The sequence below is a fragment of the Arvicanthis niloticus genome, chromosome 8, assembly GCF_011762505.2.
Source record: "Arvicanthis niloticus isolate mArvNil1 chromosome 8, mArvNil1.pat.X, whole genome shotgun sequence".
NCBI lineage: Eukaryota > Metazoa > Chordata > Mammalia > Rodentia > Muridae > Arvicanthis > Arvicanthis niloticus.
Window position 1 is genome coordinate 27,351,572 of NC_047665.1, and position 14,967 is coordinate 27,366,538.

General features: G+C 43.7%; 1 protein-coding gene across 4 annotated transcripts in view; it reads right to left on the minus strand.

The window, feature by feature from the left end:
- The window catches only part of Cdyl (chromodomain Y like), a 206,739-nt gene that overhangs the window by 71,877 nt on the left and 119,895 nt on the right, over nt 1-14,967 (minus strand). For 2 of the 4 annotated variants that reach the window (XM_076939189.1, XM_076939190.1), the window contains one exon: nt 14,449-14,523. The exons of the other annotated variants lie outside the window; for them this stretch is intronic. In XM_076939189.1, the coding sequence (XP_076795304.1) occupies nt 14,449-14,523 (75 nt within the window). The remainder of the gene's footprint in view (nt 1-14,448; nt 14,524-14,967) is intronic. 4 annotated transcript variants of the gene reach the window in all.

Here is a 14,967-nt window from a genome sequence, read left to right on the forward strand (position 1 = left end):
ATTACACAGATTGCAATGTCTACCTTGATAAAGACAGACATGGTCTCCTTTTCATTCCCAATACTTAGCTCAATCCTCTCGTCCTTTTTTGTAAAGGGCCAGGTTTTAGATCTGTATCTTCAACGGAATCCGTGTTTTTATTTTCTCTTATTATTTTCTGTTCTTGTTTTTCCCTTTGACTTTCCTGATGTTCTTCCTGTAATCCATGACTCAAACACAATGCTAACAACTATTTGATTCTAGGTGTTCTCTTAACTCTCAAAGGCTCTCAAGATAATGAATTTAAATTTCCAAAATGTTTAATTAAACATTCAGTTTCTAATCTAGGAACTTATAATCAAAGAACACATTATAAATTTTAGTCTTTCTTGGTGTTTGCTTTCTGGTTTGGTACAAGGATAAATTAAGAACACATTTTTCAGGCATGGTGCCACATAATTTTAATTTCAGCACTTAGGATAAAGAGGTAACTGTTTCTCTGTGAGTTCAAGGTCAGCCACTGCTAAATAGTGAGACAACATCTGGAGGGGAGGAGGAAGGGGAGGGGGAGGAGAAAGAAAGTAGGGGAGGGGAAGAAAGGTGGAGAGGGGTGCCTTTGTCTTTTCGACTTTAAAATAATTCTATTTTATGTATCTGATATTCTAGCACTTAATTATGATTAAGTTATCTGTGTCTATTTTGATGATTTCATTCTATTTATTCTTGTTTTATGTATTTCTTTTTCCCTTTTCATGAGTTGTATGCTTTTAAGTGACTGCCCTTAAATCTTCTAATATGCTGTGACAGCTGAGTGACAGTTACTCTCAACTGCCAACCTAATTAGACTGAGTCAAATAGGAAGTAGGTCTCTGGGTCTGCCCAGGGCTTATCATCTTGATTAGGTTCACTGAAGTGGGAAGACCTGCCCACAATGGGCGGCACCATTCCCTGGGCTAGGAACTAAGTGAATTAAGCACAAGCATTCACTGCTCTTTGACTCTTGATTATGAATGCAATGTGAACAGCTGCTTCCAGCTCCCACTGCCTTGACATTCCTGCCAGGATGGACTGCATTCTGAGACAAAATAAACGCTTTTATCATCCAGTTGCTTTTGTGAGGCTATTTGTAAAAAGCAATAGAAAAATTACAAAGACTATCGTTGTCTGTTATGGTGTCTAAACATACTCCCTCCTATCAGAATAACAGGACAGGAGATAAGATTATTCTTGAGAGTCTTCCCAAAGTTACAAAACTTACTTTCACTTGATTTTTATTTCCCCCAACTTCAGCAGTATTAATGTTGGCTGCTCTGTGTAGCTGAGAATGTTCAGACATTCCTGCTACCTCTTCCACAGCTTAGTCTTTCTTTCTCTCATCTTTCTGGCTCTGGTTTCTTCTTTTTCTTTTCTCCCCCCGCCCCCAAATATTTTTTGATGATCCGATTTTCAGTATGCATCTACTAGTGGTAAAGACTCCCAGTGCTTGTTTGGAGGCATCTGTTCTACCTGGATTCCATCGGTTCACAGCTGACTTCCTGATGGAAGGGATCCAGAAGGATAGCTATTTTCTCGGCTTCTTGCTCCAAACTGCTGCCGAGACCTACACTGTGGGTCCTTCTCAGGAGATGCTCCTCCTCCTGTGCCAAACTCTAGCTCAGCTTTCACCTTCTGTGCTTTATGGCAAGAACTTGGGTCCAGATTGGCTTAGGTTTCAGTATACTTCAATTTGAAAATATATTAAAAAAAAAAAAAAAAAAAAAAAAAAACTACAATGGAATCTTCTTAGGCACTATTATTTCCAAACCTTTTTAAAACTAGGTCCTGTCTTCTTTCCTCAGAAACACACAAGCAAACTTCTTGTGCCTTAGTAAATGGTCTTAGGTCCCACAAGAGGCAAGGGGATGCAGCAGTAAGGACAGCCAGTTTTGGCCCTGAGTTTTACACATCAATACAAACCTGAGAAACATGGCTTCGTTTTTTTAAAATTGCTTTTGATATATTTGTGGAAAACAATGGCTGTCTTAGAGAAACTTCCCATCACTCAGCCTCATGGGAAGAGTCATTTTGCGATAAGAAAACCCTGTTTGTCAGAGACCAGCCAGCTTAGGCAAGAGTGAGGCAACTATGAATGACAAGGCAGCCTTCTGGTTAGTTGCTGAGGACTGTGAGCCTCTCTTATTGACCATGCAATAACCTCATCTTTGCTCCAAAGAACAAGAAAACCATGCGCTGCCTTTCTATGTTGACCATGAAGCAGGGCAGACATCCCATGTGCAGACATGCCCTGCTGGACTTGGCCAGGGAGGGACTGATGTGTTGTCAGAAGAAGGTAAAGCTGATGAGAACTTGCCCTGCACAAGCTCAAGAATAAATGCCATCTCTTTAGGTATTTATGAGGAAATGGCTTTGGAGTTACAAACTAAAGATGAACAAATTAAAGAGCTATCCTGATAGCTCACACTGTTATCTACAACAGGCTTTTATATTTATTAAAACAAGCTGCCCCAAAGTTAGAAGTGTGAGGTATTTGTTTCCTTGTTACATCATGTGTTATAATAATGAGTTATTTCACAGGGTAGCTGTAAATAATACTGTTTCAGGTAATGCTAACAGTTCTGTGTCCAGGAAAGGATGAGTTCCTTTTATAAAAACAAAAGTTGGTGGAGTCAGTTGTTACCAGCTGGAATCTCATTCATTAAAGCACATTTAATAGTCTCAAGCCAGACAGTAAGCTCATGCTACCTCCTTGACAAAAACAAAACAGCAGAACTTATACACATCTCTCAGAGCTTAGATCTTTAGGCTGTATGCCAGGCTGAGGCCCTCTTAGTTTGCATCCTGGAGAGTTTTGTGTGTCCACATGAACTATAAGGCTTGTGCCCACAAAGGCATCCACAGCAACTCAAGAAGCGGGAACTAATATTCTTGATAGCTATCTTGTTTCTGGATTCTAGAGAATGGAGTTAGGAATCTCTTCAAAGTCATGTACATGGATGAGCAACCATGACTTAATCAGGAATGCATTATTTTGTGTTAGAATCCAATTTTTAAGGACATTGTCAATGGATCTTTATAACCTGGCCGGAACCAAACCCTTGTAACCAAGATGTTCCAGGTATACTGAGTAAAACAGCACAAAGACAAATCAGATTGTACCCAGCTTCATGAGTTAGGATGAGGTCACCAATAAGCTAATCTCTACTGCACTACTCTAAAGAGCAACTCATAAAGGCGAGACACCCTCACACAGTTGACCCAATGACCGCTGTGATATGGAAACGGATTCCCAGACATCGTATGATGCATTTGGGGAGGGTAAGGGTGGCAATCTCCTAAGAAGCCCAGACTGGCTTGGAACTCTTCATCCTCTAGCCTCAGCTTCTCAAGTGTTACAGTCACACAGGTCTCTGCCGCCATGACTGACGAATGCTATGCTTCTAAGAGGTGATCACCAACATCATCTTCAAGTCCTGTTCTCCCCTTCCTCCATAGAAAGGCTGCTCACAAGATCTAACAGAAACATAGCTCGAATCTGGCAAAGGCTGGGGCAGTAGGTCCTCCAGCCTGGTTATTTACTCTATGACAGCCCTATCCACAGCCCACTAAAGACTTTGTCTTTCAGGCCCAAGTGGCTATCCTAGAGGGTTAATCTAGGTGTCACCAAATGAACCATAAACGCAGGACTAGAAAAAGGCATGCTTTGTTCTTAGTACTACACTCGTCACTGACATGTGGATTGTGCTACACATGTCTAAGCCTTCTTCATGAGCAACATAAATGGTCTCTAACAAATATCAACTTCCATATTGTTCTTACTGACACTAAGCTCCTAGTAGGAGAGTTACCACCCAAATGTTAACTCCTGTTGTCATACCACCATACTCATTAACGGAAACTCCAAGACAGGGTTGGTGGGTTGGATGGAGTGAGGAGGGCCTAACTAGAAAGCTATTGTGATCATTTTAAGTGTACATGTGTGGAATGCAATGCTCAAATCACAATTCAAGACAGTTGAGAGCATAAGCCTGATCTTGTGACAGTATGTCCTCCAAAGTCAAACCTCAGCCCAACTATATTGGGCCCAGCAAAGGGGTTCTACACACAGGTGCTCCTTGACTCACTGAACACCCAAAACTGCCTGAAGTGTCCCATAAATACAAATTGTAATGTAAATATAATTATCTAATGCCAAAGCTCATGATAAAGATGTTCTTTTATGTAAATAGCTGCAAGAAAAGTAGCCACCTTTGACCAAGACTTGAAAATGTGAAGTTCCAGGGACCACCCTTGGGTTCTGCTATAGGAAAACTGCCATTTCCCCATCTGTAAAGCAAGGGTAACCAGATCAAAGCTGAAGAAGTTGATTAAAAACATCTGCATCAAGCAATGTACCCAGGCACGGGTGATATGCAAAAGCCAGTAGCCAGTAGGAATTGTGTGTAGTAATTAGTACTAGGACAAAAGATCAAGGAGACACACACAGCCAAGACAGGCGCTCCCCTTGAATTAAAATCCTTGCCTGCAAACTTCGTGGAACAGAAACTAGTCCAGAAAGCTTCCTAGGGACCATCGGCTTCAAACCAACAGAAAAAAACGTACAGTGAACAAAAACAATTCAGCAAGAAATGTGCACAAGTGTGATTCCAGCACTAAATGAATCAGTCATGAACAGGCCTGGAATGAACAAAGGGCACAGCGGGTACCTGACATTTAACACAGCTGATTAACATTTTCAAGAGCTTATTTGGCAATTGCTGGTTTGAGTTCTTTATGTATTAACTCATTTAATTCCTGAAAACCCCTAGGTGACAGATCTTAATCTATCTTTTCCTTTCTACATAGGAGGAAGTCAGAAACAAGGTGAAAACGAAAGTCTTTGTCAGAGGAGTAGCCATGAGAAGGGCTAGGATTTGAATCTCGAAAGTCTAATTTAAAAGTCCACCCTTTTATATGCTGACAGCCCTCAATTATAATATATACAAAGATACAAAAAACTATGGCATATGCTTGAATTGGAAAACCAAAGGCAAAGGAGGGTAACAAGAAAAATACACGATAAGGCTGGAAAGCAGGAGGGCTAGGCATTGCCTGAGTTCACACCTGCCTAGCTCTGACAGGGCTCTATGGACTCTGGGGTGCTCATCTGTGCAACTAGGCAACACTGGTACAAGGTGAACATCCTTTACTAAGATGCCTGGGGACCAGATGTGATTGAAGGAAACCATCAGGAGCTTTATGTCAGGCTCTACTGCACATGGAGGAGGAGTCATCATGGAAGAGTGACTGGGGAAGGGGCTCAGCTCTGCTTACACCTCGCAGCAGTTGCCATATCCCCCATGCATTTCATAGTAGAGCCTGCCTTTTACCCCAAGGTACAATTGTGTTTCTTAAATACAGAGCTAATTTTACTTGGGAGACGAAGGATGGGAAGCAGGCTCCTTAGACAAGAAGCATTCTTAGAGAAAAAGTAAATGAATGAGGCTTCTATGTGGAATCCTCATCTTCAGAAATAAACTCAATTTTGAAGGGCAAGGGAACTATGAGGAAGAGAAGGGCCCAGAGCTAGTGCAGTGCAGAAGCACAAGTGACAAGAGATGACTGTGAGGTGTGGCTCCTAGCCGGGCTCATTCAGCAGAGGGCGCTCTCTCCTAAAACAGGAGGAAGTTCAAAGAGAAGCATCAAATATGGGGCAATTCCCTGTAAAAGGTGGATGAGGGCCACAAGTCAGACTTTACCCTGTCAGGACATGTTGGGACGGGGTCTCAAGTAACCCATGCAAGCATCAAAGTTGCTAAGCAGCCAAGGCTGGTCTTGAAGTCCTGAACCTCTACCTCCCAAGTGTGGGAAATACTAGGTATACACTGCCAGGCCCAGCTTTGTAGGACACTTTCAGAAGCAGATAGCAGAGACAAACCTACATTCAGTCCACGATAGAATTTACTGGACACACACAGTGAGTCAGTAGATAGGTAACACTGTGAACACTGGTCACCCCCACATGCCATTTAGGAGACTCAGACATCACAAGGCAACAAAATGTGCTAAGCAGCCCACCTTATGTTGAGGGCCTTCAATCTGCAACAGGTGTTAGTAGGAAAAGCTAGAGTCTCATTGGATTTCTTTTCGTAGAACTCTCCCCAAATTTTAACCCCACCTACAGCAGTAAGTGTTCCACCAAACCAGCAAGCCCAGCCTCTTTTAAACCAGTATGGACTGTTGTGCATGAGAGTTACTGCATCTTTGTATTACACTTCTCATGGGAGGTTGGGTAATTCTGTGCTACTTTGGGGAAGATGTATGAGTGAGTGTGAAATTTCATTTTTTTTTAACAGTTCTGGGGCTGCCTGGTGATGGTTGTACATTACACAACTGTTCTCAACGCCACCAGATTGTGCCCGTGACATCGGTTACCGAGATGCAGTTTGTGTGTGTGACTGCTACTACCAGTTTTACACCCCCTGCGTTTCTCTAACTAGACAAGGTCCCCAGGTTCTGTGTCTCTCGCACAGCAACTCCCCTGGCTGGTCAGAGTGGCTGCCAGGACTCTCAGGGCAACAGGGACACTACACATAAGTACTTGGAGCATCAGTAGCAGGTGCTAGCTGAAGGTCCTAACACTTGGACCTTCAGTATCATACAGAGGCAGCACCTGACTTCCTGTGTGCTGTAAGCTGGCTGGGCCCTGATGCTCTTTCAATGCACAGACTACTTTGTTTACCTGCTTTCTTTCTCATCAGGTTCCGGTGCTGGTGTTCTATGCTCAATCCTCTTTTCTGGCCCAGGTCTGTTACTTTAGCCACCACTATAACCCCCAGTGCCTGTGTCTCTGACCTGGTGGGCTCAGGGTCCCACACTGTGTCAAGCGTACTTCTGGGGCCTGAGAACATGTGCACTGATCACACTGTACTCTTTTTTAAAATTTTTTAAATTTTTTATTTTTTGGTTTTTTGAGACAAGGTTTCTCTGTGTAGTCCTGGCTGTCCTGGAACTCACTCTGTAGACCAGGCTGGCCTTGAACTCAGAAATCCGCCTGCCTCTGCCTCCCAAGTGCTGGGATTAAAGGCGTGCGCCACCACCGCCCTGCGACACTGTACTCTTTATATATCTTCTGTGACTGTGGCACGACACCCCCAAAGCCCAGCAGGGCCTATGCCTGGACATCCCCTGCTGTCGCAGGCTGGGGACGCCTTTCTTGTCAGTGCAGTCCTTCCTACACACTCTTCCCTCCTTCCCTCAGGCTTTATCCAAAGGTCGGCTAACACCTCAGGACCTCACCTAATGCATCAGGTCCCTTCTGCTTTATTTTTTCTGAACATTTATCGACATCACACACGTCATGTGACATCCTGTTTATTTGTTTCTTCCTCACCTGTGTGATGAGCTCATTGCTACATGCCAAAGTGCTTACCACGCCTGTAAGAACGAGCACCCTACTGTAGTATATAAATACTGCAGGTCAGATCTCAGTAGCTTAATGTACCAGAAATTCAATCTCCCTGACAACCTGAGGTTGAACATACAGCCAGGTCTAAGCTGCCCTTCTTGGCAACAAATAGAAAAGAAACCCAAGAACCATTGTCTGAACATCAGAAACCGTGCATGACCATTGATAAAAGCAAGAATCTAAAGCCTGGCTCCTTTGCACACAGAGAATTACCCCTGTCTAATTGACACTTCTGAGGAAAGTGGTCACAAGTGCTGGCCAAGCTGAAATTTGTTTGGCCTGTTTTAGACCTGGACACATTCTTGGGACGGGCAGAACCATGCTCCCATAAACAACCACTGTCTTATCTATGAGGCACACTGCTCCCTGCCCCTGGCGGTCTTAGAACCTTGCTTCTAGCACAGGAGGGTCATAAAATCTTCCATGGCTTAGTATTTCCTCACTTGAGAGTACTTGCTGTAGTAGAAGATGTGACACAGAACACTTCTAAAAGGAAGGGGATGGGCACATACACAAACACATGGACACCGACACCAACACACACATGCACACGTGTGTGGACAGACAGATGGCCAAACAGACTGACATGCACATACTCTTAGGATACACGACAGACACTCACAGCTACCAGGTAATCAAAGATCCTGTCATTTGATCCACCAAAATGAGTCACTTGAGCCTTCATAGTGTGTGTAGGCTTTGGGTATTGGAAGAATCCCGAATTCTAATCCTGGCCTGCTAGGAACAAATCCATGACCAAATTTGTGTATTGCCTCATATAAAGAGTTAACTGTGAGAGCTGACTTTTCAGAAAACTGGGCTGAGGAAGAATGTCCTGAAGAGAAGAGAAGTTGCCCTGCAGGATGCTCACTGTACGAGCATTCATGTACGAGCTCAAGCAATAAGAACTGGCCTGCCCAAGTGCATCCTGAGGGCCAATAATCCACACCTGTGTACACTGAACAGGACCACAGCAAAGCTAGGTCAAGCCTCACATGCACAGTGGACTGTATTCCAAGAGACCTGGACTGTGCACGTCAATGGGCTCATCAGGAACAGAAATGTTTCCCAGAAAGCCATGCAAAACAATCCCCAGAGATGCTGGATGCCTGGGTGCTTGGAAAAACTATGATGTTAATAGTGCAAGATTCAAGGCAGAAGAAAGAAGGCATGTAAGGGAACAGATGATATGCAAGCTATCCTGGAACACTAGACAGATGGGAAATGCCTGGGGTGGGCTTGAAGACAATATACCAACAGGGGACTCGCTCCATCCTGTGCACAGCACTGGTAGCTGCTCTTTGTACAAAGAAGGAAAAGGTCTTCTGTCATACGGAAAAAGGGCAAGAGGCAGAGCCCTAATCTACAACAGGGGCCAGCAGGTCAGCAAGAAGGTGGTGCCACTGGTAAGAGGATTTTGCGCTATCCTTGGTACTAAACAAGGGATGGAGGGCGGGGCAGGGAGACAGCTGCTTCACTGTGAACTATGATCAGCACTTTGGGAGTTTGAAAGCTTGACTGGACTATATTCTCAGTCTGACACCTCGCCCAGAGATTTCCCTACTGGTCAGTTTGACAGACTCAGCTCCTCAATTGAAGTTCCCTCTTCCCAGATGACTCTAGCTTGTGTCAAGCTGCAAACAGCTAGTCAGAATAAGGATGGAATGTGGTAAACATCCTACGAGGACCACTCATTACGGACAAATGGGGTCTACACACGCACATGCTCGGTGGCTACCAGCCAGCTACTACCTTCCTCAGCCCCAAAGGCCTGCACCACCTTACATGTCAATGACAGGAGGTGTCAGAACCCACAGAAAGGTTCCCACAGCTACATGCTCAACAACAACAACAGCACACCCGTCACACCTGTAAGAGTTTAAGCCCGCAGTGGTGCACACTTATTACTTAACTTTTGTATGAACTTTGAAAACTGGTTTAAAAGTAGCCCTACCTTTCTTATGACTTCCATTGTTGAGAGACACTTCGTTACAAAAACATTTTCCTACTAAATATAGAAAGAATAAACCCAGAGTGCCCTCACATCCCAATAACCACCAGAGACATGCATTCAGTGGGAAACAAACCTGGTACACGTAGGTGTCACTCAAGGGGAACACAGCCCTCCTCAGCAGACTGCACATCCATCAACCAGCACCTGCCAGTAAAATAATCTGCCTCTGGTTCTGGCAAGTAGTGTTTCCTCATGTTGAAAGGTCAACATGAGTATCACTGAGCCTTTAAACCCAACCCTCAGTTCTCAGGAATACAAAAGACACAACAAATTTCCTAACACTGTTAAATCAGGAAACAATCAGACCAGCCCAGTTCATGAGAGACAGACCTAGAAACTGACCCAGCCAGGCCAAAACTCCACGAGAAGGAAGGAAGGAAGGAAGGAAGGAAGGAAGGAAGGAAGGAAGGAAGGAATCAACTACTGCAGAAAAGGGAATGATGCGACACTGGTTAGTTAGCACAGCCAGTATTTGAATCTGATCTCTTAGGACTCACCACTCCATAGTTCACTATCCAACAAGGACTGAAGACCGGAAGCCACATACTGCCTATGACGGAAGGCTGGCAGAGTCTGAACACATGCATGGCTACAGTGAGTCATCTATCTAGGAGCAGGTGGGTGCAGTGTATCAACAGGAAAGGAGAGGTGGGGAAGGTTCATTTCAGAAAGGACCTTTAACTACAGACAACACCCAGGCTCTGCTTCCTGATCATATGCAGAGACAGCTTGCTGAACATTACCTGCATGAAAATCTCTAGTACAGCAAGATGCTCACACCTCTGTGAGAACAGTGCAGGGAGCTAAACCTCAGCCCTGGATGATCTCTGCCCAGGCTCTGCTCTAAGGCCTAAGGCATATCACAGGTTGCATCTCACTACCATTTTACCACCCATTTCAGACAGGAAACTAAACTAAAAGAAAATTAAACTAAATTAGCCTAAGGCTGCAGAATGAGCACAACAGCTCAAACATGGCTCAGGCTGTTTCTGGAGAGTGAGTCACTCTGGCTTTGAAGGGATGGCAAGGCCCAACTATAAAGACTGCCTATCTTGCCAAGTAGGTGCTGATTCCACACACATAGCTGTTACCACAAAAATAAAGGATGGGTCGATCTATAGACAGTGCTGGCTGTCATAGGGTAAACCAGTCTTGGTGCTTGATGCTCAGATGCAGCTATTACGGTCACCTGAATACCTGCCCTTCCAAATTAAAAAAATTTTTTTTAAATGAGAGGTATCACGGGCACCACCCTCCTCGTCAGCTCTTTATGTAGCTCCTAACGACGCAGAGCACACTCACTTGTTAACGTTTTAGGAAGATCTTCATTATTATTATTATTGTGTGGCAGGGAGATGTGCACACTGTGGTGGTGTGTGAGGTCAGAGGACAAGTCTGAGGAGCTGCCGGGTTCCAGGGATTGAACTCTAGTCATCAGGTTTGTAAAGCAAGCTATTGAGTTGCAGTGTGGTTTTCACAATCACACTCAGTGGCTGCAATGGCTATTTTTTCCATTTGCTAATGCATACCACCACATCGAAAAGTTGATTACATTCGGTGTTCTAAGCACCATTGTAGATGTTGGGGCTATTGTACAATTCTTAAAAGAAAAGGAACTCCACAGTTTTAAATTTAAGATGCTTATGGAATCAAAAAGGATTGCTCTTATAAATAGTTCAGAGAGTAATAAATGGGAAAATAAAACCGGTCTCCTATCACAAGCTTTAATAAAATATAAACTTTTCCAGCCAAGAGTCACAAAATCGAAGCATTTAATAAAATACATAAAAATGTGAATGATATAAATCACAGCTCCATCAGAGTCAAGACAAGAGATCCCTGTCTATCTAAAATTCTGTTCTAACCCCAGAGACCGGCACCTCTGTGTTCAAGAAATATTTGCTGAATTTGTCAAGGAATGAACTGCACATCGGGCCCTTGGCTTGGAGCTTTATGGTGGAGCTTCAGTAAGTTAATACTGAGTAAAGTCAACTATTAGTGAACTACTAGCATCATCTGCACATGTAACGGCTTTTTACCAACACCCTCCCGCTTACCATCACACACATTTTTATTTTTACCTATGTATTCATGAGACAGTAGATCCTAATATCAAATGACTGACCTGCAGTCAATCAGTTAATACAACCAGTGTAGCATCCCTTGCCTAGGTTAGTTCTGTTTCAACTGTATCTTCTCTTATGGCTGTGATGGTTAAGCTTCATTGTCAACTTGACAGGATTTGGAGTCACTTGAGAGACACCTGTAAGTGTGCCTATGAGCATGTTTTCAGGGGTTTAACTGAAGACAGAAGACCCACCCTGAATGTGCCTGGCAACTGAGAGTTTTGGGCTGAATAACAGAAAAGGAGAAAGTGAACAGAGAAGCACATTCCTCGGCCTGCTACCTCTGCCATGCCTTCTGCTACTGGACTGCATCTACTCAAATTGATGGCCACTATCCTCCCTCTCAGAACATATCCTCTCTAATTGTGGAGTACTTGAAAAGAGTAATTCAGTAGCTTCCATACATTATGAGGTCCACTCATGCAGGATCTGCTTTTTTCCTGGCCACTGGACATGGGTCTAGCAGGTAATAGGCACAGAACAGTAAGAGCCACTTAACTATGTAACCTGGATAGTGAAGAGGAACACTGGTTTCATCGGATCTATAGTCTGGGAATAGTCTTCAAACAGAAAAGCACCAGAGAAAGACAATATAACAATCTCCAATTAATTCCTAACAAAGCACATAGACTAGAATCTTGGAGGAAAGAGTACCATATAGACATGCTGTCTGCTACTAACAGCCGCGTCCACAGCTTCCTGCTTATAATTCTTTTAACCTCAAAAGTTCTTGTACTTGGCAGGTGGTTGCAACATATATTTCCATGAAGGCTCACTGTGCCAAATCAATATTATCTGGTTTTGTAATTGGCTTCTCACTCCGTATTTCCAATAGGCTTCAACATTATCATGAAATCCCTGTACCATAGAATGGTGCTTCACACAATCTTAATGCCATTATTTTATAACCCTTGCCTTCAAGAGCTTAAAGGCAAGATGATGGAATAAGACAAGAACTTCACTGACAATGCCCCTAAACAACCAGAATGTTCTTTAAAAGGCCATCATTAAGGCAAATGGGATTAAACGTACATTTGATCAATAATAACAACGCTGACAACTGAAACTTGATGTATTACAGCTCTTTAAAGTTTGCTCTGTTACTCAATGGTGACTGCTTAAGGAAACTGATCAAGTTATTTTCAACAAGCCAAAGAGTAGTCTATATCTGGGATATACAATGACCTTCAACCCTCTGACTCTTAGCTTTACAAGAGGCTGAAGGAGCTACCAATGAGAGTCTCAGATGGCTGCAGAGAGGCCACAGGCAGCTAAACGGAGCTTCCCATGTGACTGAGACGTCAGACCCTCAATACTCTGTGTGTCTTACAACTAAATACGGGGCGAAGCACAGGCAGCGTGCAGTCAGGTACCAACAGTCCCTGGACAACGCTCCTTTCCTGGCCGGCCAGCCAGCTTTTCACTGCACTAGACATTCAGGGCAGCTGATCACAATGCAATGTGACTCTTGCCTGTGAAGAACTTTGCTGATGACATTCCAAATAAGCTGCGTGCTGTTCTCAGATGACTGCTTGTTTATGCGTTTGTCAAAAAAGGGCATTCCCACTCTGAAAACAGGCAAGTGACGCCGGTACAAGCAAGTATTTTCAAACTGACTCATGGGAGAGACGTTATTATCAGTAACCCTAAACACTTTTAACTGCCATAAGAGAGCACTCCAATTTCTGTGAAATTGTTATGCAAAACAACTTAAATCACCAAAAAACCAATCTGCTGTCCTGAAAGCTTTACCATATTTGATCATGTGTTCTCCTGATGGAACAGTCAGATCATGTTTATCAGGCACTGAACTAAGAACAGAACTCCCCCGTTCCCTGAAACTCCACTACCATCCCTGTCTCACAAAGCCAAGCTTTATTACCCTGAAGAGCTAGAGGCTTGATGTGAGACACTCTACCCTCTCTTTAGAGATCAAGGTGTGATTGGTTTTAAAACACAACTGAACCTTAGAGGACTTTTTCCTTTTTTTGGCCTGCCCAAATGCAAATTTGAAGTTAAAACTCTCCACCCCAGCTGACTCGGAAGAAAGCGTGTTTTTGAAGCAGAACATGAGCAAGGAGCCACATGAAGAAGCGATACAGACTCAGATGCACACACAGGAACAAGTTTCAGCAATGGGAAGACTGTTGCCTTGAGCTCCACGGATAACCCCCAATCAACATTCACAAGTCTCAGGAACATGGCAAAGAACACACACATGATCTGAGAATAAACCCTGCTGTGTCACACGAAGCCTGGAGAGAAACAGAATCAAAACATGACAAACACAACTTCAATAGAAAGTGAAGTGTGACATCTACTGAGCTGGCAGACAGATGTGATAAAGTCAGACAAATCCACTTTACAACAGTGGGGGCCACAGCAGCTGCATGGAGAACACAAGAGAAGAATGATGGGTAATTAAATAACAGACAGGAGTGGTGCTGGAGCAACGGTTCAGGGGTTAAGAATGCTTGCTGTTTGCTGCTCTGTCAGGGGAAACTGAGTTCAGTTTCCAGCACCTATATCAGGCAGATCACAACTGCCTGTAACTCTAGCTAGCTTCAGGGCATCTATCTGCTATTTGTTTCTGGCCTCTTACACATGGGATACATGTACACACACACACACACACACAGACACACACACACAGACACACACACACAGGCATGGAAAAACAAAAAAACAAAGTAAATCTTTTAAAAATAGATGGGCTAAAGTTTCTGATATGCCAGTACTTACTGAACTAAATTCGAGACAGGAACCAGAAACTCACTGCTTCCCTCAGGTGCTAAGCACCCTTGTTCATAACACAGGTGAAAAGCCCTTACTGACACCCACAGGCTGTCCACGATGTGTACTAAATAGAGAAGAGACGATTGTACCTGAGTCTCCGCGTCTTGAACTGCAGGGGACACTTGATCGGGATCTGAGACTGTTGCAGGAACCGCATTACTTTGCTGACCAAATTGAAACAAGAGAAGAACCATTCAGACTCCAGAACGCTTGACTTTATGGATTTAAGTAGGCTAACCTTATGTCTTGTATGGATTTAACTTTATGTCTTGATTTGCCAAGGACAGTCTTACACCTGTTGTCACATTAGCCAAACTGGGTTGGTTTTCCATTTTTAATTACATATTATGATTGCATTAAAATAAGGTAGTATGGATTCAGTCTGTGCCTAGTTTGTCTTGCATCTTCTGTCTTTATCTTGTCTAGAGCATGTCTCACACGTGCAGTGAACAGAGTTTCAGCAGGCTCCTGCAGCCAACCCGCAATAAACTACCTATTCTGAGCCTTTTCCCGACCCCAGGTGCCCCCAGCACATGCAGCACACACTCACTACCATAAAGGGAGACTGTGACAGCAGCACTCTCCAGTTCTGGGACCACTGGGGAATC